General features: G+C 38.7%; 3 protein-coding genes across 4 annotated transcripts in view; 2 read left to right on the top strand and 1 right to left on the bottom strand.

Moving 5' to 3' along the window:
• Nucleotides 1-252: 252 nt before the first annotated feature.
• On the bottom strand, nt 253-4,932 carry LOC134796953 (uncharacterized). The gene is made up of 4 exons (XM_063769147.1): nt 4,597-4,932; nt 3,420-4,295; nt 3,140-3,327; nt 253-1,340 (listed from the first exon to the last, which is right to left on the bottom strand). Exons 1-4 carry the CDS (start codon nt 4,685-4,687, stop codon nt 324-326), a joined length of 2,172 nt encoding a protein of 723 aa, XP_063625217.1. The 5' UTR covers nt 4,688-4,932; the 3' UTR covers nt 253-323.
• An 8,916-nt stretch (nt 4,933-13,848) lies between these two features.
• On the top strand, nt 13,849-25,314 carry LOC134796723 (probable methylmalonate-semialdehyde/malonate-semialdehyde dehydrogenase [acylating], mitochondrial). Of its 2 annotated transcripts, none has more exons than XM_063768916.1 (10): nt 13,849-13,937; nt 15,601-15,737; nt 17,292-17,402; nt 18,249-18,355; nt 18,496-18,609; nt 20,030-20,196; nt 20,874-20,994; nt 21,506-21,655; nt 23,764-23,904; nt 24,442-25,314. In XM_063768916.1, the coding sequence occupies exons 3-10, from the start codon at nt 17,377-17,379 to the stop codon at nt 24,924-24,926; spliced, it is 1,311 nt and encodes a 436-aa protein (XP_063624986.1). In that variant the 5' UTR covers nt 13,849-13,937; nt 15,601-15,737; nt 17,292-17,376; the 3' UTR covers nt 24,927-25,314. The 2 variants fall into 2 exon arrangements, with proteins under 2 accessions (XP_063624986.1, XP_063624985.1); XM_063768915.1 differs by having other exon boundaries at nt 13,934-14,074.
• Nucleotides 25,315-25,926: 612 nt separating this feature from the next.
• LOC134796805 (deoxyribonuclease-2-alpha) overlaps nt 25,927-26,546 on the top strand; it is a 464,519-nt gene continuing 463,899 nt past the window's right edge. The window contains exon 1 of the mRNA XM_063769027.1: nt 25,927-26,270. Within this exon, the coding sequence (XP_063625097.1) occupies nt 26,173-26,270 (98 nt within the window). The 5' untranslated portion in view covers nt 25,927-26,172. The remainder of the gene's footprint in view (nt 26,271-26,546) is intronic.

Below are 26,546 nucleotides of genomic sequence, written 5' to 3'. Positions count from 1 at the left end.
GGGTTCTTTATTATTTGGGGTTGGCGGGATATTAAATCTCTCGGATGCAATATTTCGTAAAATTTTGGTTGAAATTCACTTAGGTAAGTTCTTTTAACCATAAATTTTACTTCAATATTGCATCCTCCAGATTTAATTACCATGTAGATGTTTAGCGCTGGTTGCAGAATGAAAGGCAACATAATAATTAATAATTTTAAGTTTATTATTATTATGCAATTGTAGGTATACAAAGTTAATCAGAAATAATGTATTAATATTATTCAAGATATTAATAATAATCACAGATTATTCAACTAATCAATTATCATAATGAACCTAGTTCAACTATTTAATACCGCTCGAGCAAAAACACAATCTTCCTGTGTATTTATTAGTGGTTGATTGTAAAAGCGGGCAAAACAAAGAGAATTTCCCGACCACCCCGCTGTTCTTTGAATTATATCAGTGGAAATACCAGATCGGCTAGCTGCGGACGTCGAGGCGTGCCGGGTGCTATGAGCGGTGAACGTCTTGGTGTCCACTCCGCTGTTACTTAGCGTTTGCTTTATCCAGCGGCTGATAGTTTGGGGACTAGCATTGTGAATAGGTTTTTTGATTGTCAAGATCAATTTGTTCGAGTTTATAGTGGATCTAAAATTACATGTTCTTTCTATGTAACAGGATAATGCTGATGCTGGACAAATAGTGGCTTTTTCCTTAAAAAAGGGTAGAGTCAGTCTTGGATTATGTCTGTTAGGCGCAGATGTTTTAATAATCTCATTAATGACAATAACAATACGGGACTCTTGTATCTGGATATCTGCAACATTTATTAAAGATAACGTCTGCACACGTTGTCCCGTTGACAACGCGAGAAGAGTTACCAATTTCTTTGTCAAATTTTCTATCGTTAGCGACTCATTAGGAAAGAAACCAGACAGGTAATCTAAGACTAAATTAGGGTCCCATATATAATTATATTTAGGAAAGGACGGTTTACTTTTGAAAACGCCTTTTAGGAACCTCGAAACACAATCATTATTACATCGGTCTTTATCCATAATCAAGGATAAGCTGGATCGAAAGGAATTTAATGTGCCATAGCTGGCGTTTGCATGGTACTTTTCTGTAAGAAATTTTAAGATGTCAGCAACAGAACCATTATACAAATCAATATTATTCACCTGACAAAACTCGAACCATTGTTTTAACCCTACATTATATTGAGTAAGAGTATTCTTTGATAAAGATTGTAACATTATTTCAATACAATCATCCGGTATGGCGCGTTTTACGTAGGCTTGTCGTATAACACTGCGCACGCCAGGGTAAGGCTGCGCCAAAGGGGGTGACACTCTCTGTAAGGTGACAGTAAAAGATTTTTATTAGGTGTCAGATAGATAATTTCTGATTTGACTAGGGACAGGAACAACGGAAACCATGGTTGTCCCGGCCAATGAGGGACAACCAGGATACCCCTTGCTCCATCTTCGACTATTTTTCGAAGACATTTTAGAACAAGCGCAAATGGAGGGAAGGCGTAAAAAAAGTAATTGCGCCATGAAAAGGTAAACGCATCGATTTCGTAAGCACCGGGATCCCGTTTCCAAGAAACATATCTTCGACATTTGTTATTTAGACGAGATGCAAATAGATCTATGTCAGGTTCTCCCAAGTGATTACGAATGATTTGAAAACTTTTATAATTAAGTTCCCATTCTGTGTCAATATTGGTATGTCTAGAGGCTTGGTCGGCATCGGTATTGTCACGTGACTTAATGTAAGACGCAAAAATAAATATACGTCTCTGTTCGCACCACTCCCATATCGTTCTTGTGATTTTGTTTAGATGGGGGTACTGTATACCCCCCATTCTATTAATATAGGATATAGCAGTGGTGTTATCGATTCTGAGTAACACATTTAAATCACGACTATATTTACAAAATGATTGTAAGCCTAAGAAGGCTGCCAAAAGCTCGAGATAATTAATATGATTTTGAGCTTCGACAGCCGACCAATGCCCCCTAGTAATTTCGCCGTTACAAGCTGCTCCCCAGCCGGTGAGAGATGAGTCAGTAAAGATTTCAAAATGATAAGTATCTTTTTGCATCTTATTTTGAGATTTAGACGCAATATTAGACCACCATTTAAAATCATCCAGTAAACACGATTTGAGAATCATTTGTGAATCGTAATTGTCGTGAGATTTTTGAAGGGCTAAAAATTTCTCGCGTTCAAAAAGCTTAGTATGCGCCCAACCATACGCCACTGCAGGACAAGCGGCCGTGAGTGTACCTACGAACTTTGCAAAGTCACGTATACTTGTATAAGTTTTAGCTTGCATATTTTTTGCCATTTCTGAGACTTTTAATATTTTATCATCAGGCAATTGTAATTGCATGGCTTGTAAATTTATTATTAAACCTAAAAATTTACACTTTTGAGCAGGAGTAAAAATACTTTTTTCGAAATTGATAACAAAACCAAGTTTCTCCAAATTTTCTATTAAAACATGTACCGTGTCTTTGCAAGCTTCTCGAGTATTTCCTATACACAAGATATCGTCAAGGTAAGCTACTAATATATGTCCCCGACTTCTCAGTAAGGATAGAAGCGGTTTCAATAGCTTAGTGAAGACAAGGCGCGCTGAAGTCAACCCATTTGGCAAACAATTGAATTCATATAGGTGCTCATATCTAAACCTTAAAATTTTTCTATACGATGGATGTATTGGGACCAGAAAGTAGGCGTCCTTTAGGTCAACTGTAGCCATGTAGGCGCCTTTTGATACTAACTTAATAGCTGTGCGAATATCTTCCATTTTGAAATGGTGAGAATAAACAGACTTGTTTAATGTTTTCAAATTCAAGATAAACCTAAAATCACCGTTAGGTTTTGGAGTCAAAAATATAGGCGAAATGAATTGACCAGGGGTATTTTCATTACATTTCGTAATGGCTCCTAATTCAATTAATTTAGCTATTGCTGAATCCATTTCCCTTTTTGAAAAGGGAGGGTTATTGGGTTCGGTCCTTTGTGAAATCGGCAAGGCAATTGGAATTTTATATCCTTGTACAATAGATAATACCGACGGATCGTCGGTGACTAATAACCAATTATTATAATAATATTGTATGCGACCGGCATGTGGTACCTCTAACGCCGGCTCCGCTCGTTCGCCCTGTTGTTCGAGTAGTGACGCCCGCGACGCTGGCTCGAAGTCGTCCTCCTCGCCGACGTCGAGGACTGAGGCTCGTAGTATCTGCCCGTCGTCGGTGCTGGCGTTGCTTTCGGCTTGTATTGACGAGGAGGAGCTCTCGCGTTTCCCGGCTGCGCTGCTTGCTTACGATTCTGGAACGCCGGGTTGAATGTGAAGGATTTTTTAATCTGTTGATCCGACTTTTCTATATCTTTGGAGTTTTTGATTTTATCACCCAGTTTTTCACCAAAGAGATATTCGTCTCTTTTAACCCCTTTTATTGTGTTCCAGAACTTCTTATCTAACAATGGAACTAGGAGTTTGTTCCTGTTGATTGATTCTTCATAATGAAGGTCTAGCAGGACTTGGGTAACTTCCGAAATTTTCTTGATGATATCAAGTTTATCCAACTCTGATTTTATAAGATCATTTGCTAAATTTGCAAGTCCAGCGATGCCCCGGCCCAGTTGATTTTGAGCTTTTTCTAAACGCATGTCACGATTTTTTGCTGATTCATTAATGACTGCTGCCACCTCCGGATTTAACTTAGGCGCTCGGGCTAGTAAAAAATTACTAGGCATCAGTATTTTATCCACGAGAGACTGCTTCACTTCCTTGACCAGCCCGTCCGTTAATATTTTCCCCCAGCGTTCAGAGAGCTCATCAGGAATACACTCACCGAGTGGTTCATCTAGCTTTTTTGCCTCTCCCAGTATACATAAGATCTCTTGCGGGAGTACGGTTGTAGATTTATCTATTTCTGTGGGTAGTACAGACTGAGCGGGGTTAGTTTGGACCGAGGCGGCATGTTCCGGCGGTACGGTAGGTATTAGCGGCAAAGATGGCGCTGTCGCTGGAGCTGGCGCTGGCGCCACTGCGATCTGAGGCAAGGGGCTCGCTATGCGGCTGTTCATCACTGGCTGCACTTGAGATGCCAAGCGGCGAGTACTATCATGAATCTCATCTTCCATAAAAGCTTCTTCACGAAGCATCTCGTCTTCGCCATACTCGCTATTTCTGCCTTCAACATCTTCGACATCTGGTGATTGTCTATCATAGTAAGAGCTTTGTGATGAACCTGACATCGAGGAGTCAGATCTTCGATCCAAATCTAAAATAATAATAATACATTGTTACTTTCAGGACGATATCACAGTATCATCACTTTAAGAAAGTAGGTACATACAATAATTGGCCCAGGGCAATATCTCGTATTACCACATTAAGGAGCACAAAAGTTATTGTTTCAGGGCAATATCTCGTATTACCACGTCAAGAAACAAATAATTATCTGTCAGGATAACATCTCGTGTTACCACTTCAAGACATTACTTAATTTACGAAGCGTATTCACAGGAAAAGTAACAAAAACAACAAATCAATAAAATTGTTAAAATAACGGGTAGTTTTACCTTTGCGCCTATTGTATCGCAATTTATCCTCCAAACGTCGAATTTTGCGACGAATATCCTTGTCATTATGTTTGTGTTTACGTTTTCCCATGTTTCGTACAGTTTTTAATGTGTAATTATAATTCACGATCAACTATAACAGGATACGATGTTGACGATGCTGCACACGAAAAACGAATGAACAAGATTGGTTGCGACTGACCGGTCGGTGAATGAATGAGTAACCGAATGGTCATAATGTCTTCTTTTTTAATTTCTAAAACTATGTGACGATGCAGTATGTCGAAAAACGGACTACATGGTAATTAAATCTGGAGGATGCAATATTGAAGTAAAATTTATGTTATGAAAACAACTTTAATCCCTGCTTACAATTGGAAGTTGATTTTAGCCTTGACTATAGTCTACAATAGCCCTTGACTACAATATACACAGCCTTAATTTTACAGTTACAGTCACATTAATAATTTTTTTTAAAGACATTTTGCTTCCCTTAGGTTCAATTACTTACAGATTTATTATAGAGCAAAACTAGCACCTAGGTATGTTCATTTTGATGGTGGCATATATTGTTTAACTCTAATTATGTATATTTTACAAGGAACCAATGGAATTTCATTACCATGAACACGGTTTCACCGACTACATTGTTCGAAGATTTACTTTATTATTATTCCGTTGCTTTAATAAAACCCTACGCCATTTTGGGTTTTAGTTCATACTTGGTACTTAGTACCTGTACGATAATTAAACAACGACTTAAGTAAATAACTCTTTGATAATATATATGTACTCTTGCAAATATAGAGGCTCGATCTGCAACCTCAATTTACAAGGTTTGTTTGATTTTGTTAGTTTCAACCTCAATTAGGCAAACTGCAATTTGGTGCAATCAAGATCACGTCTGGTCCTTACGTTTTTATACGTACACAGTATAAATTTCCCACTAACGTGCCTTTTTATTACACTTAATTAAAACTCATCTCTATCTGGGTAACTGTCCGATATTGACGCCATCGCTTGGCCGTCCATTTTACGGATTTGGTTACTATGTTCGTATGTGTATGTTTTCACTATTAGGAACAAGTCATATATAAAGTAGCGCAGTGGGAGTGCAAGGTTTCACGCATCGTCACTGATTGGTACTTTGTATTTTTTTCAGCATTTACTTTAGATACCTACACAATGTGTGGCATTGTGACGGACCCAGCGTCTATTTATTTACCTTAAATTGACCTTTGACCTGATTGTAAATTTATAGAATTACTATTGTGTTCTTTTGGCACTAAAATTAGTTGATTGGCTTTAGGTAATTTATTTATTTTTGGACTTTAATTTAGTCGGCCCGTCGACTTTTATCGGTACTCATTTAGTCCTAGTGCAGCTTTGCATTTTGAATTGGCCTTTGTAGGCACATTTATCACATGCCGGCACATTTTATCTTTTAGGGGGAAGGCGGCGCCATTATCGCAATCCTGTCTACCTGTTTGTTATGTTTGCCCAAAAACTCTTTCAGTTGCCTCCTAACATTTTATCAAATTTGTTCCCATAATCACTTGTTTATTGTAACTGAAACCCCTAGATTCAATATTTTCCTTTAGATCGGCGGAGGCTCAATTTTCCGCATTGAAATCACATTTAGAATCATTAGGAATAGATTAGATTAGAAATTTCCAAAGTACAATTCTTGTTGCATCAGTCGAAACACGAATCGTTCATACAAACTCTGTTTTTGCGAAAAGTATTCTTATAATTTGTCGACAGCAACTTTAAAAATGTCCATTACGCTAGCTTCTGAAACGTGCGTACTTGGAAGAGTGCTCGCAGATAGCAGGCACACGACACTCAGGCACATTCTAAAGCGGACAATTAAGACATTATTGTAATACTATCCGTAAGTAAGCACGGAACATGTGCGTTAGGTAAGTACCTTCTAACTACCGAGTTTCTGTACTTAAGGAGTTATCGAAGTAACCTAACGTGTAACAAACAGAACAGGTAGACACATATACATAGGATTGGACCCCAAGACATACATTAAAGTTCAACGAGTCTTTGTGACAATAACCTGAGTTTCACTCCTTAACGTTAATTATAGTCACATATTACTAACAATTTAAATTTAATGGAATTTTTCCTGAGCTATATTTATTTTTAATTCTGAAGAACTTATCATTTGCACTACATGGGCCGATATCCCATGCAGCACTCGCGGAGTTTTCACTCCAATGGTATTTCCTTATTCGGACTTAGGTTCCACTCACGGAGTCTTCACTCCAATTGTAGGTATTTATTTATACGGAACTCGTATCTTGCATAAACTATACATTAATACCATTGTCTTTTCAGCCTATGAAACTCGACTTTTCTAGTTTTCATATTTATAGGCAAGGTTGTGTCAATGTCTAGTTAGTTATTTTAAATACACCATAGTCGGCATCAGCAACCCCGCCCCACCACCATAACCGCGGTACTTGCATTTGAAAACTCGTTTAAATAATTAAATAAAGAACTTATTTAAGGAGGACAAGGTAAGCATTTCATGAGTTTCCAAATGTAATCGATCACCGCGCAATCATTGCTGGCGCGGCAGAATTATTAAGCATAGCCATACCTTCCCAAGGCCCACGGTCCTACCAGCTGTAGTAGGAACTTTCTAAGTTCGGTGGAAGAATTTTTTACATTTATTCGGAAAATGTTTTTTTTTATTATAATTATTTTCAACAAAATCTGTTTACTGCACACATGTACGCCTCTAGATTCTTCAGACTCTCAAGACTCTTAGACCCTTTAGACTTCTTTAGACTATTTAAACTCTTACAATCTTTAGACTCTAACTTAGATTCTGTAGTCTCCTTAAGACTCTTTAGACTATTTAGACTATTAAGACTATTTAGACTCCTTACTCTTTAATCTCTTGAGACTCTTTAGACTTTTTAGACTATTTAGACTCTTTAAACGCTTTAGACTCTTTAGACTATTTAGACTCTTTAGACTCTTTAGACTCTTTAGACTCTTTAGACAATAATCGTCAATACAACAATATATATATATAAAAAAAAAAACTAAAACTAAAACTTAAGACTAGCTTTAGTCAAAAAGTCCCCCCCGAGTTGTCCCTGGCGCAAAGGTACCCATCACACTAGCCGCGTTACCGCGTTGAATGGCGATGGACAACCTTTGCACCAGGTACGAACCCGCGCGGGCGTCAGATCCCTTCTCCCTCATTCGACGTCCCACTTCCCTAATAAAGGCAGTAGCCTCCGACCCCCAGCACCCGGTTGTCTCAAACGCAAGGGGCACAAAATAATAATTTCCGGCCAGGTTCGCATATTTCTCCAGCTTCTTGGCCGCGGCAAAATCCGCGGCGGCACCAGCCGCCCGCACAGTTCGGCCGAGGTGTGAGGCCGCGAAAGTGCTAACGCACGTAGCGTCCCATAGCAGGCATTTACCCCTCTGCCACGGCACCAAAGTCAAGCCGTCTGGCCTTTTACCATCGGTGCGGCAGAGGCCCGGAGGCTCCAGGACACAGGGAATGTTGGCGGATATTAAAGCCCTCCTCACGATGTCATTGAGAGCGTGGTGACGCGGAAACCTTCCTGAACAACGACAACAACTCAAACCGTGATGGCCATTCGCCTCCACCATTGAGCCGCAGATGCATTTATGAGGCACACAAACATCGCAGCCCAGGCGGAGAGCTACTGCCACCCGCAATGAGTCGTTGTCCAGGAGTGTTCCCAGATGAGGAGCCGGCAAAGCTTGCAACCACGCTCCCGCTTCTACTCTTGACACCGACTTCAACCTAGCCAAATTTACCCCCGTGGCCATCCCCATAAGCCGTGCAAGTGCATCCCCAGCTCCTACATCGTCCCAAAGTCGCTGTACTTGCGGAGCCTCGGGCAGCGACGCCGTTGGGTAACGAGCCGTCCACCTTGTCAGCGCATCCTCGACAAACGGAATGGTAACCCTCTCTCCCTGACAATGTAAAATTTTAAAGACAAGGTCACCAACTCCATGTGCCGACGCTAGGAAGGCCGGCAAGCCCACATCCCCCGCACACCGCAAACCGAGGCCACCATGACGTATCGGCAAAGACGCTTGAGTCCATTGTTCGTCTGAAAAAGACACATTTAAGATAGTCTCTGCCGTAACCCTCAGCGCACCGTCAAATGAAGACACATCACCCGGACACAACCATGTTGGAGCGGTTCTCAACAGGTATGTAATTTTGGGAACCGCGAAACACATACGCAGCAGAGTCAGGGCGACATGGGCATTAATATATTTAAGGCGTTCTTGGGCGAGTAAAAGAAGACGCTTCCTGGTCTCTATGGCGTTAGAAATGGCTTCCGGGAATATAGGGGAACCCAGAAGGGTAAACGTTTCGTCTGAAAGCTCTTTAAGACCAGGAAGCAAAGACCTCAAGGAAGAGAAAGAAGAAGAAGAGGTTGGTCCACAGCAGTAAACCTCACACTTCCCCGCATTTACCTCCAGACCCATATCCCTAAGGCGGGGGATAAGAAAAGCTAGGTCCTGCTCTACAACTTCAGGCTCCCCCCCTAAAGTGCCGTCATCCAAATACCAAGTATTAAGAGGAGCTTTCAGAGACGACACCGCCTCATGGATAGCAAGACTGAAGGCAAGCGGCCCAAGTGGATCTCCCTGCTGTGCACCCACCTGCGAAAGAATTAGGGAATCATCATAAACCAGGTTAGATGGAGAATGATACACCTGGTGCAAGAAAGGGTACAAGGTAGGAATATATTTTTCCACTGCGCCCAACAGAACATCTCTCTCCACAGTATTGAAAGCGTTCTTAAGGTCTAATTTCAAAACGACGCAGTTTGCATTCTCGGGATCCATGACAAAAGTGCGTGTCGCATGAATTGCGGCTTCACACCCCCTTTGTGTGCCAAACCCCAACTGATGTGGCTGAAGAAACTTTGCCATGCGCTCCTTCACCTCATAGCACCCCAGCTTGGCCACCAAACGGCGAAACGTGCTACCCACGGCAATAGGCCGTATACCCCCCTCTTTTTTTGTCAAAGCGCACAGGGACGCTCCGTACAAATATGGACAAACTTCACGGTTTAACTGCCCACTAAGTAAAAAATTGCACAATTTGACCAGAGACCCGAGCAGCCGCTGCCCGCTGTCACCCGCAGAACTCGAGGTCAACTCCTTTAGATGAGCTGGACGAATTCCATCTAAGCCCGCGGCTGACCCGCTATGGAACGTCCCTAGTGCCCGGACCACGTCTTCAACGCTTACTGTCGTGGCTTGAAAAGACCGATCCGGCTCCCGAGGGAAAGTTAACGTGCGGGACGGGGGCGGGTGCTTCGTTTGCAAGGAAGCAAGCGTCTCAGGGCTCGGAGGTGCTATTGAGTCATCTGACATCAGCACGCGAACGGCCCCTCTCAAATCGCCCTCATAAACTTTGGACTCTATCGTCTTTAAGACAGAGGGCGACCTAGGGGCGGGCTCTCCGACACTGCCTAGCTCAACTGTACTAGACCAACAATCGGCCGCGACTATGTTGGATTTCACCTTAGTGGTCAGGTTGCCGCAGGCCTGCACTTCTGGTGCTTTTAGAGCCGAATACGCGAATGTAAGTAAAGCATACCAATCAGCGGTATCGTTGGTCTCAATACACTTACTTATAACGGTGCATAATTTTTCTGCTGCCAGGTTCCTCGCCCCCCTTGGAATGTGTTTAAGCACCCGTACCGATTTCTTAAGAGCCCCGAGGCTCTCGAGGGCGACTCCGGGTGGTGGCACGCTTCGTGGCGGCGAAGCGGTGCGGCCGGGCTGGTCGAGGCTGGGAGAAACCTGGTCGGATGCTGGCTGCGGGTGTACTAGAGCCTCTTTAGACTCTAGACTATTTAGACTATTTAGTCTCTTTAGGCTCTTCAGACTATTTACTCCTTAGACTCTTTAGACTATTTAGACTCTTTAAACGCTTTAGACTCTTTAGACTATTTAGACTCTTTAGACTCTTTAGACTCTTTAGACTCTTTAGACTCTTTAGACTCTTTAGACTCTTTAGACTCTTTAGACTCTTTAGACTCTTTAGACTCTTTAGACTCTTTAGACTCTTTAGACTCTTTAGACTCTTTAGACTCTACTCTTTTAACTCTTTAGACTTTTCAGACTCTTTTCACTCTTTAACTCTTTAAACTCTTAAGACTCTTTAGGTTTAAACTCTTAAGACTTTAGGTTCTTTGATCTAACTTATTTTTATTTTTTATTTCCTTATACATATATTATGTGATGTGAAAAGCAGTATGGGTCACATGGTAGCAAAATTATTTTCACTTTGGGCGTTAACACTTGAATCCCTCACTACGCTCAGTATTCCATTTTAATACCTCGCTTCGTTCAGGATTCAATGTTCGCCGTCGCCGTAACCATGACATTTTGCTCCTTAGCGACACCACCTAATGTTTAATTGAAGCAGAGTTGCATCTGTTTTGCTTCGTTTCATTTTAAACAAAACAAAATCAACCCTGAATCCTACACTATAGATTCAAATTTCAATAGCAAATTTCAGACTTTTCCTTGTATGGCTGGGCCCCAGGAGGGTGAGTGCAATATTAACACAACAACATTTACAACCATAAAAGTATTCCATTTTTGGAGAATACTCGTATTAAGCTTAAGCTTTACGACAAATTTCACCGACAGTATCAGTTTGTTTACTTATTTTTCCTTTTGCAATATAGAAACAAGACCCAGATAATATTATGCTGATTTGGTTAAATAATTTAAATGCATATCTAACTAGCACACGTAAGCTAAGTAGCACCATGTTGTATCGCAGATGATCTGTTGATTTTTATTGAGTCTGACGCTAAATAAAGCGTACACTTATTATTTATTTAGGTAGATAACTTCTGGTTAAAAGTGTTAACCCTATTATGTGAACTATTATTAAGCATTTGTCGTTAATTTGATACATTTGTGAGCTAATAATAAACTACAGCGCACCCAGATATTGTTTCAACAACCGTTAACGCAGACAGCACCACGTTGGTATACTTAGTTACCTGTAGTAAATTACCGGTGAACAGACATATTCAGCACTACACAGCAATATGCGCGACAGTTTATTTATTATACGTATAACTTAATTATAGTTTTACACGCTTCCTTAAATACACAGTCGCTATAAAAGTTTTATTTCTATTTTATAATAACTTATTTTACTGTATTTGGCTTAATTTCTGTTCACCGACCCGTTTTTGGAAAGGTAAAAGCATTAAATGGTATTTAAACTGAATAAGACGTTGAAATGTGCCCTATAGTAATATTATTAGCGTAAAAATAGTTCTTTTCTCGATCAAAATATAGTTTAAATACCAGAAGTGTACCTTATAAAGATGTTTATGTGCTCAGAGCTATAAATTAAGTCCACAATGGGTCCATCATACCTGTGCTATTTGGGTCATTCGTCTCCCTCCCTTTTATTGAAAAAATAATTTCAAACTGATAACTTTTTGTCGGTTATTTAGCAACTACATCGATTTTTTTGTTTTTTCTTACGTTCTTTATCCTCGTCGCCATTGTGACGTCTAGATTCTGTTGTATTACAAGGTGATAAATAAAACTCAGTTGGTCAGTCAGGTGTGCTCCGCGACCCGCCTGTACGCCATGACAGTTGACAACAGAATGTCGACTTGCAGGTAGTTCGCATTGCACTTTTATTGTATAAACGTCACAATATAGAAGGCAAACGAGAACACGAATCGCCTGAGGTAAGCGTTAACCGTCGCCTATGGACACGCATAACTGCCAGCCACTGTCATGCACAGAGCGTATGATACCGATATTTTTTGTATGGGAACGAAAACAGTATTTTATCGTTCTTATTGTTAATATTTTCATTTCTAATTGGGCAATCTAATAATACGAAGTCGTTAACTACCGAGTCCTACATTTCGAGTACAAAATAATTCGAAAACTATGGTTATTTCGAAGTTTTTGCAAAAAACCGGTTCCGATCCCTGGGTGATGGTTTTAAGAAATAACTTCATTGTAGGTAGGTACTTTAACACACGTGCTTATCGTACATACAAATAAGCCTTGATATCTCAATGCAGGCAGTTATCTAAGTTTTCATGAGACGTAAGCTTATTCCAGCATAGCTATCACAAAGTAGCAATGTTGAAGTGTGATTAAGGGAGGTATGTGCGTTGTTTGATCAAGTGTTGCTTATCTATCCACTGAAAGGGTCTTTGTTGGTGTCACTGGCAACATTTCCAACCCTGCCGGATGCTTGTATTGAGGCAGCGACAATACTGCAACACTGTTTGTTACTAATAATTTGCGCGACCTAATGTATAAATATGTACCTATGTTATATTTTGTTTATTTTTCAGGGATAAGTGATTCTTTGTCATGTGAACCGATTACAACTTTTTTTATGTGTAAGAAGGTATTTTTTAGGGAAATTTCAAGAATAATAAATAGGGGCCGAGCGCGTTGGAGGATCAGATCTGCCATCTTGTGACCTGAATTGGAAACATGAACTGTACATTCACACTTCACGCCAAAGCTGTGCTGCCTTCTATAAGGTATATTTGCATTGTAGATCCTGCCATCTTGTGGGCTTCATTATAAGCTTGAACATTTACACTTCGCGCCAATAAACGGGGGGGCTCCTGTGCTGCCCCCAATAGTTTACGGATGTTCCCTATACACTTGTTATACACGCAAAGGCGGCAATTACAAACTAATTTCGGCAATGTTTGTTAAAAAAAATGTTTTAGAATAACTTACTTGACATAGGTAGTAACTAGACTTTGAATTTTTTTTACTTAAAGCTTTTTTAGAGCTATAAGTGCCATAACATGCATTTAGCAATTATTATTACATTTTCTGTAATATCATAAACTACCCAACAACTAGATAGATCTAATAACCCCCTAACAAAGTTGCTTCAAAATATGGGGATTCCGCAACTTATCCTGGTAACACCTCAAAAAGTGTCAGTGTCACTTCCAATAGCTCCATTATATACGTCAGTTTAATGTCAGTTTAGTTTATAACGTTCCGTTTTATTTTGTTATCAATTCCATTTCAAGATAGCACGCTACTATGTTACTTATATTCAATTAAAAGTGTTTTTTATATGGGTATAATTAAATTTACTAATTTTGCGTAAATTATGTCTGACAAATATTTATTTTTAAATAAAAGTAATTTCGAGATATTAGAATAATTGTTTTTGACAGTTTCAGTTTTGCGAACGAAACGTTTTCTTAATCAAATTCAAAATAATGTATCCTCGCCTGACTACGAAAGCCAACAATTGGAATAAATAACTTTATCAATTCAAGGTCAGAACATTTTGTATTTTAATCAGTCAGTAGGCCCCCAACAGCCGCTCTGATTATAGATAGTGTGGTCGTCATAATTTTAAAAATATATTCAAATAATCATGGCCTCTGCTATGCTGAAGCTGTTAAAATCTGAAGTGAGTTTTGTTTGTGTAATGTTTTATTGGAATCGTTTCTCTGGAGCAACTCTGGAGTGTGAATCTACTGCGTATTTGTTTTAAAAGTACTCGAATCACCAAATTCAATGTGAGCCTTGACTTTGAACTTTACTAAATATTTTACCTTGAAAGCAGTAGCTGTAAAATTAACACCAACCACGCCTTCATTTATATTTAATTAACTAGAAAGCTTGGTGTATTATTACATCTTCGTCCATTATGCTTATTCTTTGTTTCTTATCTTAGATGGATTGAACTTAAATAAAGCCATGTGGTTAGTGCTTCCATGCAATACTATGTTTGTCTCAATTAGTAGAGCTAATAATTATGTATTGGAATAGCTTTTCATCAAATTAATGGTGCTTCACAAAACTTAGCTGTGGCTTGGTAAATAACCACTATCGAAATATAGTTTTTAATAAAATTGATTAGGTTCATGTCCTCACTCTCTCTACATTTCAAAGCCATGAAAGTAACAAATATTTTTGCCACTTTATGATACATATTTTTTAACAATTTCTTCCCTCTTCCATCACTCGAGAGTAGCATGGTTGTGGACAAACAAAGGAGTTCTTAATACATCATTCACGCGATTTGGTATTTAAACTCGCTACATAATTCATACTGGGCCGCGGTGTTGTTTGCGGCTCATTTCAGTATTTGTCTCAGAGTTTCATCACAGTCTGATTTTATATTCAGTATTATACAGAGGTGGCTTGGTGTTGTGATATAAATAATTTATCTACAGTTTAAAAAACAGAAATGAAATGTTCAATGTTTACTTCAGTTAGTGTGGAATTGAGTTTCTTCTCAAAATACTAACACATTTTGATGAATGTGTCCAAAAATGGTATAAATGGTGTACTTAATATTCAGTGGGTAAATACTTTAAATTACGGGGCAATCTTAGAATTTAAATGTCCAATCTGCCTCGCTTTTTATTAATTACACCATGTTAAGATATGATTAAATTTAAAATATTCTATTCTAGGACTAAAAGCATAATCATCTATGGCAAGGAATATTTTATCTTAGGATATATTATTTTTGCAGTACTTATCTATGAAGATAAATCAAACATGATAAATTATGTTGAAAAACCTGTCAAGTTTTCAATACAAATAGAAGATACATAAGTAAGGATAAGAAGCGTAACATTTCTTTATTTTCCATATGTTGTAATAGCATCTATTCAAAGATAAAAGTCATTGTGGAAGTAAAAGTCACTGTATTTATTAGTAATTATCTATTTACTATGTTAATTTAAACTAACTCCTTGCATACAGTTTTAATTTGCATTGAAAAGGTTCATTTCTGACGTTATTAGAACATCTTTATGTGCTATTTTGTTTACCATGTATATATCTATTCATATTATTTACTTCTGTAGATTATGTAGAAACAGTAGGCAATAATTAAACAGATATAGATAATACAAATGATTGTAGAAATCAAGAAACACATCGTCACTATTTTATTATTGAAAACTTTCCTAATATTTTCAGTCTCAAGTCCTGCTGCGAAGAAACTATAGTAGCTCCGCTCCCACAACTAAGCTGTTCATTGATGGCCAGTATGTGGACTCCAAGACCACCAACTGGATTGAACTAACCAACCCAGCCACAAATGAAGTTATTGGAAGGTAATATGAAGTTAATATCACTTCCTAGATTTATGAGAAAAATATGCAATATTAAAAAAGCAAGTTTTGGTGGAATTTGTAACATAAACTGAAAAGAAAATGTGAACTTAAAATAAAAACTTAATGATAATAGTTTACCTGCTTTTGAAATACTTTTTTTGTCCTCTTGGGTTTGCCAATTAGGTATATATATGTATGTTTTTTTCTAAACTGTGTGTAAGAAATCGAATTAACACATAACATGTTCATTTCGTATTGGAAATGGGGTGCTTGCTACTTATTATTTGATACTCTGGATATGACCACTTATGAGAAGTTAAGGTGTTTCTCACTAGTTTTGAGCACCAATGCTCATGTGGCTTAGGGTGGTGTTCCACCTGTCCAATATCAACATTTTTTAATTCTGTATGGATATAATAGTACCTAAATATGTATTTAATTAGATGATTGTTACATAAGAACATATGTAGGTTATCATTATCATAAAGTTTACCAGAGATATAGTTCTAATCACGGGTTTCAAAAGGGGCTGGTACAATAATTTAGTCTTTGCCATTTAATGTGTGTTATCAGTGTTTCGGCAAATCTGTTCAACAATATCACTCAGTTTCATATCTTATAACCATGTGGATTGTTATCTTCAATTTGCATAACACTTTTATCATTTACTAGGAAACATTAACAACATGTTTATTTAAGATTTGAGTTGTTTAATATTATATGTGAGATGATAGTTTCATGGTTTAAAACTTGTTAATTTGCATGATAGATTTAACTACCCTGATTATGGTACATACCAAGTTGGTGGTATACAAGCGTATACTCGTATAGCCCACCTGATGGTAAGCAGGTACCATAGCGAAATGACACTTACAATTTGCAAAGACACATTAATTGTAGCCTAAGATTTTTTTTTGTTTAGAATTTAACAGCTACTTAAGCCTCGAAAGCCCCTGCGTACGTGTGCAAGTACAAATTAAATTCGAGTTAGGAACTCTTATAGAAATCAAAGAAAGTTCCAAATTCAAAAGCGCAAAAATTGGCTTGGGTCTTACGAGGGTAGATGACGCAAAACATGTCGCAGTACAGCGCCATCTTCTTAATAGTTGTCAAACTCAGGTCGGGGGGACGCTTTTTTCTTACAATTTACTCATTTTATTATAAGGTATAAAGGTAAGACTAACATAGTTTATTTTGCTCGGGACAAGATAAACAGTATGAGGATTCCATACAAGTGATAGTCTTAACCCACCTTACCTTACAATCAAAGAGTGAGTTAGTAAGGAGTGTACAGGTTTTTAGGGAGTGTACCTACACCTCTGGAGTTGCAGGCGTCCATAGGCTACGGTGATTGATTACCATCAGGCGGACCGTATGCTTGTTTGCCACCGACGTGGTATAAAAAATGAATCTTTGCTATTTGTATCATAGTCCACGGACCCTTCTAATTCCATTTATGCCTTATGTCGAACCATAGATTCTATTAAAGATAATATTTTTTAATTTATTTCTTTCATGTTGGTACTTATTTATATTTTTATTATTTAATTTCAGAGTTCCAGAGACAACAAAGGAGGAATTAAACTCTGCATTGGAAGCAGCGAAGAAAGCCTATAAATCATGGAGCCAAAGCACTATTATGACTCGCCAGCAGCTTATGTTCAAGTATGTCTTATTCTTGAAAATGCGCCTTATATCTTAGACTATTGGGTGCGAAATGCCACAATATTCTACATTATTTTATTAGGCCAAATTCTGCAATGTATTTCTGGGAATTTCGGACTAACTCGGACGTCTGAATAACTAACGGTATTCTTAAATCAGGCCGATCTTATCGAATGCTATTTCGAATGAATTTATTATGGAGATAGTTTGGAATATTTTTGTAAGTTTTCTTCAATAGGAAAGTGGGGCTTAAAATGTAAACAACATTGTTATTAAAAAGGATACTTACAACGAATAAAATAATTCGCTTCTAAATCAACCTTGTGTCTAAGTAAGAAGTTTCAGTTTTACAGCTTTTCTAATTTTTATTCATAAAAGAAAGAAACAAAAATGATTTCGGGGTAATTTTGAAAATGGCTAAAATCTATAAAACCAAAAGCACCTCATACTTTAGCGGCACTTATGTTACTGCAGCGCTTACCAAGGCATCTTGCTTACTGTTGCTATAGTAGAAAGTTCTTCAGTATATTTAGATATTCGCCGTTTTCAAAATTACCACGGTTTCGAACTTATCCCAATGCACCTTACTACTTAATGGACTTCCCGAAACTTAAACTGCCAGTTAAATATAATATGGCATACATATTCGCAAATTGTCAGGAAATTCAGCTTTATTAGCATCTCATTTTTGCCAAAACTGCTTAGCGGAATCTCCTAGGAATTTGCGAATGTGTATAGCCAGATGAATGAGATTGTAGACTAATGACACAAATAAGGTTCAAATTTCTTTGACTAGTGAAATCCGCTTCGAGCCAACTCCACCCATTTGGTTGAATTTGTGAACAGATTCGCTCGCCTCCTCCGCGAGAACCAGAGCAAGCTGGCCGCGAAGATCACCGAGGAACAAGGCAAGACCACGGCTGACGCTGAAGGAGACGTACTTCGCGGCATTCGTAAGTATAAATAACTTGGTAACTCGAAAAATAATTTGTGGCATGGAATTCGTAACTTCACATGTTTCACTACGTTTCCGTGAAAATACGATGGAAAACAATGATGCACTACATCTGCAATTACCTTAATAATTTTTCAGAACTGGTGGAGCATTGCTGCAGCATCACGAGCTTGCAGCTGGGCGATTGCATCCAGAACATCGCCAAGGACATGGACACGCACAGCTACAAGGTGCCGCTCGGTGTTGTGGCTGGTAAGGCTTTTTATAGACATGTAATACACCATGTAGAGCAAAATGAGTCATTTATGATGAAAATTTCGTATACACATTGCTCTTAACTCTCTTATACCCCAGCCACATACTCGACAAGTGGCATGGGAAGTTTAGTGAGGGAAGTAGTGTCACCCAGTGTATGGGACGTGCAAATTTTGGTATCGGATGAATTCACTTGGCACAGATGTAGTATACGTACAGCTAAGCCAATCCAGCCCGGTAGCCATCCGCCACCCCCTGGTGGGTAGGCAGGGGGGCATCCAAAGTTTCACGCCTTCTATCAGCTTCTATTTAACCTACCACCTCGAGTTTGGTATCATTTCCAGATAAATCGGGCATGAGGAATTCATTTTTGAGTCATTTAATGTACAGTTTAATATAAAAAAAAAAATATTGACGCTCAAATCAAAATCGGTTTGCTATTTTTTTTATTCAACTATTACTATTATCACTATCAGCCGAAACTACAAATGCTAGAAAGTTGAAATTTGCACATTTGGGTGGCGGATGTCTACCGGGCTCAATTAGCTTAGCTTTACGTATATTACATCTGTGCTAAGTGAATTCATCCGATACCAAAATTTGCACCTTATGACACTACTTCCCGTACTAGTCGCTACTTCCCACTAGACGACGTGTTGGCTAGACGTAGTGTGGCCGCGCTACTTGTAATGCCCACCGCTCCCTATTTTGTCCGTTTTTTGGCGTGAGTATATTGTCGCTATACTTACTCAACCTCATATCTGCAACAATCATTTGATGAAAATGTCGCTTTTCTTTCATTCGGAATACGGGTGTTTTTGTCATCAAATGAGTGTTGCAGATACGAGGTTGAGTAAGTATAGCGGCGATATGGAGCGTCGCGATTAATGGCGCGAGTAGGGCAGTGTGTGTCCGGAGCGGGCAACATCGCGGCAGCGCGAGCAGCATAGTGTGGCCGTAGTATTAAGTGTATTTGATGGTGCAGCAGACTGAAAAGTAGATGGCGGGTTGGATTGAACGTGTTGTTCACGGAAGGGTGGGAGGATACCTAGTATAGAAAGGGGATAATCTGTTGTCTAGGACACCTTCTTAGGCCTTTAACTGTCACATTTATCGAATGAAAACCTCCTTTAAATTTTTGACGTAAAAATACATGTGTTTATGTGTTTATGTGTAAACACATGTATTTTTACGTGATGTGTCACAGAGTAATTATCTGCCTAACTAAAGCATCATAATTCCACATAAGCACCTGTTTAGACAGAAATAAACCTTCCACTAAACATTTCACCATTGACTCCTATAAATAGTCGAAATATTCATAAAATTCGCATTTGTACGAGGACACATTTAATCTTTAAAAAGCTCAATTATATTTTTTATCAATATTTGTAATATCCATATTGTTTGGTGACAGGAGTGGCCGCCTTCAACTTCCCCGTAATGATCCCCCTGTGGATGTTCCCGGCTGCCCTGGTGACGGGCAACACCTGCCTGATCAAGCCTTCGGAGCAGGACCCCGGAGCCACCCTCGCTATGATGGACCTGCTTACTGAGGCTGGAGCACCACCTGGCGTAGTCAATGTATGTTGAATACCACTAAGAAGAAATAATAATATACTGTCGAATCAATTTGTTTGGAAAACAATTGAAATTTTTTAATTTTTTTTATTGAATATAACGAGAAAATAGGTGTGCATGTGCCTGTTGTAATATTTTGTGTAAATGACGTTTTACTCACTTTTAGGCGTGATAAGTACTTATACTAATACGTAAGTGATTTTCAATATTATCATCCTACCCTACCCAATGCAATAATGAAGATGGGAAATTTGAATTTTGTTTAATAGTCACAGAATAATTATTTTTTATTTCTAATACATACCTGTACTATACGTACCTGGTTTGTTAGTGGCCACGTAGATGGTATAGGTACAAATACAGCAAGCATTCAGCCCCCCTAATAGTTTGCAGATACCGTAGCCTTTGGACAGTCACCTGCAATAATATATGTTACTCTTCGAAGGCTGAAAAAATATCTGACACGATCTTATTTGTAGAGCGATAAGAGCGTGTCACATATTTTTGCGGCCTTCGAAGAGTAACATATTATTGCTGGTGACTGGACGCGAATCCATACATCTAGCGCGACATCAAGTATGGACTCGCGCACCGCACGAAAACGCAACTCATGCTAATCGGTCAGGAGAGTCTGACACGTCTATCTGCTCCTTTAAAAATCCTATTTTATTTGTCTCCAGGTTGTCCACGGCACGCACGACACTGTGAACTTCTTCTGCGACCACCCCGACATCAAGGCTGTCTCGTTTGTTGGTGGAGACGCCGCGGGCAAACACATCTATACGAGGGCTTCTGCTGCCGGTATGCTACCCACTTATTATTAGCTCATTTGTATAATTTGTCTCATTATCAGGCGAAAAGCAAACTTCAATTGTGGAAAAAGTGGGAATGTTTTCGTCCCATTTGTAACAGGTGGGACTTTATGACCGCTTGGCAAATAAAAATAATCTTCACAAAATATATACAGGGTGGCTAAAAGTAACTGCATCCCCGTTGCCAGGGAGGTTTTGGGATTATACTAAGCAACTTTTACTATGGGACCAACCCCGAAATCTCGAAAAAAAATTTGGTTGTTTCATACATTTCCATTTTCTATGGGAGGTTAAAAATTTTTTTTGTGCGATTTCTGGGTTGGTCCCATAGTAAAAGTTGCTCAGTATAATCCCAACACCTTTCTGGCAACAGGAATGCAGTTATTTTTTAGCCACCGTGTATGTATATAAGGAGGAGTTTATCAACTCACAGTAAAAAAAAAAACAAAGTGTCCGAACTTTTTTTTATATATAAATGATGGTAAAATGTTTGTCTACAGGCAAGCGAGTGCAGAGCAACATGGGAGCCAAGAACCATGGCGTGATCATGCCGGACGCCAACAAGGAGCACACGCTCAACCAGCTCGCCGGCGCGGCCTTCGGCGCCGCCGGGCAGCGCTGTATGGCGCTCAGCACCGCCGTCTTCGTCGGTGAGTACCAGGGATGTTGCGAATATTCGCATCCGCATCCGCGGAACATCCGCATTATTTTCAACATCCGCATCCGCATAAAATCGATGCGGAGCATCCGCATGATGCGGATGTCGACCAAGTTGGTAACAGGAACGTATTAGCGGCGGCGCCGGCGGCGTAAGTGCTAGGTAATTTCGTCATTATATATAACGAAATCGTCTAGATCCCGAAAAGTCGGCCAAGTTACTGTTTATTAAATAAAACGCACCTATATTCTTGCTCAAATACTAAACGTTTCGTTTTTTTAATAAAATATGCTAAAAATATAATATTTGACGTTTATTAAGTACCAAATCTTGACATCCGCATCCGCATCCGCGGATGTGAGGCTTTAAATATCCGCATATGTCAAAAAATCTGCATCCACAACATCCCTGGTGAGGACCCTAAGGCATGGACCCTTTTCGACCTTTATGAAGAAAATAAAGGAGGAATAAATTGTCAATTGTTTTAAGGTGACTAAAACTAAACTATGTCCATCTTAAAAGTTTAGTTTTAGCAAAGATATGTACATTGATTGAGTAAGATTCGTAAAATATAAGACAATTTCGTGCTTTGAATTTGAACGAAATTGCGCTGTACAAAAGTTGACGTTTGACAATTCAGTGACCGCAAAACATATAGCTCAGTACAGCGCCATCTGTTTTGGTTGTCAAAATAAGGGGAACGTTTTTTTCTTAGATTTTATTCAATTCGCATTGGTTTTAGTCACAACAAACGGAACCCTATTCTATAAAGCTACTACATAGTTACAGTTACAAGCGGAAGGCAACACTGGTCAATAGGCTTAACGTCATTGGTCAAAGAACGTGTCTCAAGATTGCTGTATTACCTGTAAAATTGTAACTTTAAGCTTTGTAATACAGTGGTAATACTTGCTTGACATTTTTCGTTTAAGTACATGATTTGTGACTTTTATATTTATTTTCTCAAAAATGGACGGCAAAGTCGACTTTGACGTCTAAAAAATAGGTCGCGAAGCGCGTAGTTTATGGTCAGTCAAAAATTAAAAAGTTAAAAACATTGCAGTCTCGATTTTGGGACTGCAATGTTGCATACAAATTCCATTATTTGTCGAGTTCCAAACTTTTTAAAAGTTGAAATGGCCATATCAAATGAAGGCACAGGCCCATTAAACAGCCAAACAGATGATTAGTACCGCGACTATTTAGCTGTCTCAAATAGGTTGGCGTATTTTCGGCTCTTCTATTTTTTTATTAAAAAAATAAAAAGGCGGCAAAGCTAATTTTTTCAATTGTTTCTACTTTTTTCTGTGAAAATATATACGTAAGAACGTTGCTTCTGTAAAATATTTCTAAAATATGTATATTTCTCGCACCATTTTTGAGAAAAGCACTATATATGACTCGGCTGGAAGGCTACTTGCTGGCTTCGGATTCAATTAAACGGACTCCCAAGGTCGTCCGTTTAATACGAATCCTCAGCTACTTCCGAGCCTCGACAATAATGTACTATTTCTCAAAAATGGAAGGCAAAGTCGACTTTGCCGTTTAAAAAATAGGTCGCGAAGCGCGTAGTTTATGGTTAGTCAAAAATTAAAAAGTTAAAAACATTGCAGTCTCGATTTTGGGACTGCAATGTTGCATACAAATTCCATTATTTGTCGAGTTCCAAACTTTTTAAAACTTGAAATGGCCATATCAAATGAAGGCACAGGCCCATTAAACAGCCAAACAGATGATTAGTACCGCGACTATTTAGCTGTCTCAAATAGGTTGACGTATTTTCGGCAGAAAAATACACTTCTATTTTTTTATTAAAAAAATAAAAAGGCGGCAATGCTAATTTTTTCAATTGTTTCTACTTTTTTCTGTGAAAATATATACGTAAGAACGTTGCTTTTGTAAAATATTTCTATGATATTTATATTTCTTGCACCATTTTTGAGAAAAGCACTATATATGACTCGGCTGGAAGGCTACTTGCTGGCTTCGGATTCAATTAAACGGACTCCCAAGGTCGTCCGTTTAAAACGAATCCTCAGCCTGCAAGTAGCTACTTCCGAGCCTCGACAATAATGTACTATTACATGTGACTTGTTTCAGGTGAGGCGAAGGAATGGATCCCGGACCTAGTGGCCCGCGCGCAGGCGCTGAAGGTGAACGCGGGGCACGTGCCCGGCACCGATGTTGGCCCCGTCATCTCCCCGCGCGCCAAGGACAGGATCTTCCGCCTGGTCGAGTCTGGTAAGTGCCCGGTTTGGAACACTATTGTAGGATGATTAATTTATTAGGAAAATCTCAACTATTCAAAATGTTTCTTTGGGTAATCTTCCTACTGTAATTAAAAATTTCCAATCCAAGTTAACCCAAATGCTTATTAATGAGATGACACTATAATTATGCATGAAACATAAAGTCCATGAAACAGGCGACTTAAAATAACAAAAAAAAATTAAGATTTTTAAGAATCTTAGAAAATAATACCATTAGATAGTAATTTTTAACTTACTATTTTTTGATTTATTTTTTGCTTTGTACTCTTTGTTTAAATTTTACCAAGTCTCCAATTTTTTTATTGATATAGTTTAATGCCCCTCTAAGGGTGGTATTCCACCTGTCCAATTTCTTTGTTCAATGTCAGTGCGTCTCACTCTCTCGTTAAAGCAAAATGTGAGACGCAATACACATTGGACAAAGAAATTAAACAAAAATACCACCCTTAGTGTTGTTTTTGTTCAAATGAATCCGTACCAATCATAATGTTAACTGTTTTGATAACAGGAGTGAAGGAAGGCGCCAAACTGGTACTCGACGGACGCAACGTCAAGGTTCCCGGTTTCGAAAAGGGCAACTTCGTCGGACCCACCATCCTCACCGGCGTCACCCCGACCATGGAATGCTACAAGGAAGAGATCTTCGGCCCGGTCCTCATCTGCCTATTCGTAGACACCCTCGATGAAGCCATCCAGATGATCAACAAAAACCCTTACGGCAATGGCACAGCAGTGTTCACCACCAACGGAGCGACCGCCCGCAAATTCTCCTCAGAAATCGACGTTGGACAAGTCGGTGTCAATGTCCCCATCCCTGTCCCACTGTCTATGTTCTCTTTCTCCGGCAGTCGCGGCAGCTTCCTGGGAACTAACCACTTCTGCGGCAAGCAAGGACTTGACTTCTACACTGAACTCAAAACGGTCGTTTCTTACTGGAGACAAAGCGATGTGTCGCACACGAAAGCCGCCGTATCCATGCCTACTCAACAGTAAATAAGTTTAAATGAATTACAACTCAATGGTAATATGTTTTTGAAGTATTTTGTTTCGAGAAAATTGCCTATTTATTTTTGTATGTAATTTTAGATGTAAGGAGAAATTGTTGGCATTTACTGCTGTTTATTCATTGTCTTCCATATTAGAATGTGTATATATTTTATTAGCAAGGGTTCAGTAGCAAATGGATTTACATGGGTTTGAAATGTTTCGTATAAGAGTACAAAATATAATAAAGTATGAATAAGTAATAAAAATATACCTTTTATACCACTCATATTTGGTCCGCAGTCCGCCATTTGCCGAACTTTTAGCTAGAGTTGTTTTCACTTGTTACATTGGCACCTATTTTTTGCTCATTTATAAATATATATTTTTAATACTATCTTGTTTCTTTTTTCTACATTGTCATGAAATTAGAAAGCCCACATGCAGGTAGTCGTGCCTTCGTACTCTTCGTAGATACACCGCAGGTTGCTTTTGTGGCGTTTAAATTAGTGACAAGCCAGAGTCGCACTTTCGCAACAAATTGTGTCTTCGGCTTGATTCCATTTGAGACATGGGCCTAAAATGGAGTATCCCCTTCAGTTTAGTCCCCGCCTCACGTGATCATGGCCATACATGAGGCGGGGACAGGTGGGAATGATTTATATGGATGCAACTATCCCCATCTGTGCCCGGCGGGGATAAAGTGAAAAACACCCCTAAAATGGCTTATATTAAACAATCTAGTTCGTAAAATGTTATGCAGGATTTGTAGTTGATAGTCATGCGTTTATCTCCCTCTCACTCGTAGAAACTAAGGTTAGTCGCTGATATTGGTGGCCCAAAAATTGATTTGGGTATGAAAGGCCCTAACAATGATTCAATTGCCTTTTTATTATCACGTCATTCGCATTGCTTTATTTTATTACACAAGTTATTTATTTGTACCACCAAAAATAACTAATTTAGTTAGTTATTTTTTAACTGGTCACCCCGTATCGCCGTGCGTATGCGTCACTTCGCGACACAAAGAAATGAAAACAACAACAACCGAAACTTATATTTTGAATTCAAATTGTTGTACCCTCAATCGGAAAGGAAATCCATGACTTGTTTATAGATTGTTGTGTAAATAAATGCATTGTTTAATAATTTTATTTGCAACATGTCGCTCGAACTGTAAATCATGACACACCGATTGTAAAAACATCCTTCTGTTACTTTGAGCTTGAATTTTGCGAAACAAACACGCATCACGATGTACCGCTTGTGTTTTATCGTGGTTCTTTTATTTGTGTCTGACTGTGATGGGTCAGCTCAACAATGTAGAAATGATAGAGGCGAACCAGTTGACTGGTAAGTAAAGTACCTTTATTTATTAAATGATATTAATTGCAATCCCTTGACTATTTTCCTATGGTTCTCACGGGATTACTATATTTATTGAAATATAAAAAAAATATATAACATATCATAAATATGTTCTATAAGCTGAGGGAATTTTTATACTTACTATGCTCTGTATTTATAAGGATGCTTAACTTAAAACAAATATTTAATTAAGTAAGTAGGTACTTACAAATAGATGTTTATCTCAATAGAAATATATGTTGAGACACTCCAATAACTAAA

The sequence above is a fragment of the Cydia splendana genome, chromosome 14 (assembly GCF_910591565.1).
Source record: "Cydia splendana chromosome 14, ilCydSple1.2, whole genome shotgun sequence".
NCBI lineage: Eukaryota > Metazoa > Arthropoda > Insecta > Lepidoptera > Tortricidae > Cydia > Cydia splendana.
The sequence above is the reverse complement of the archived record's forward strand: the minus strand, read 5'-3'. Positions and strand labels throughout refer to the sequence as shown.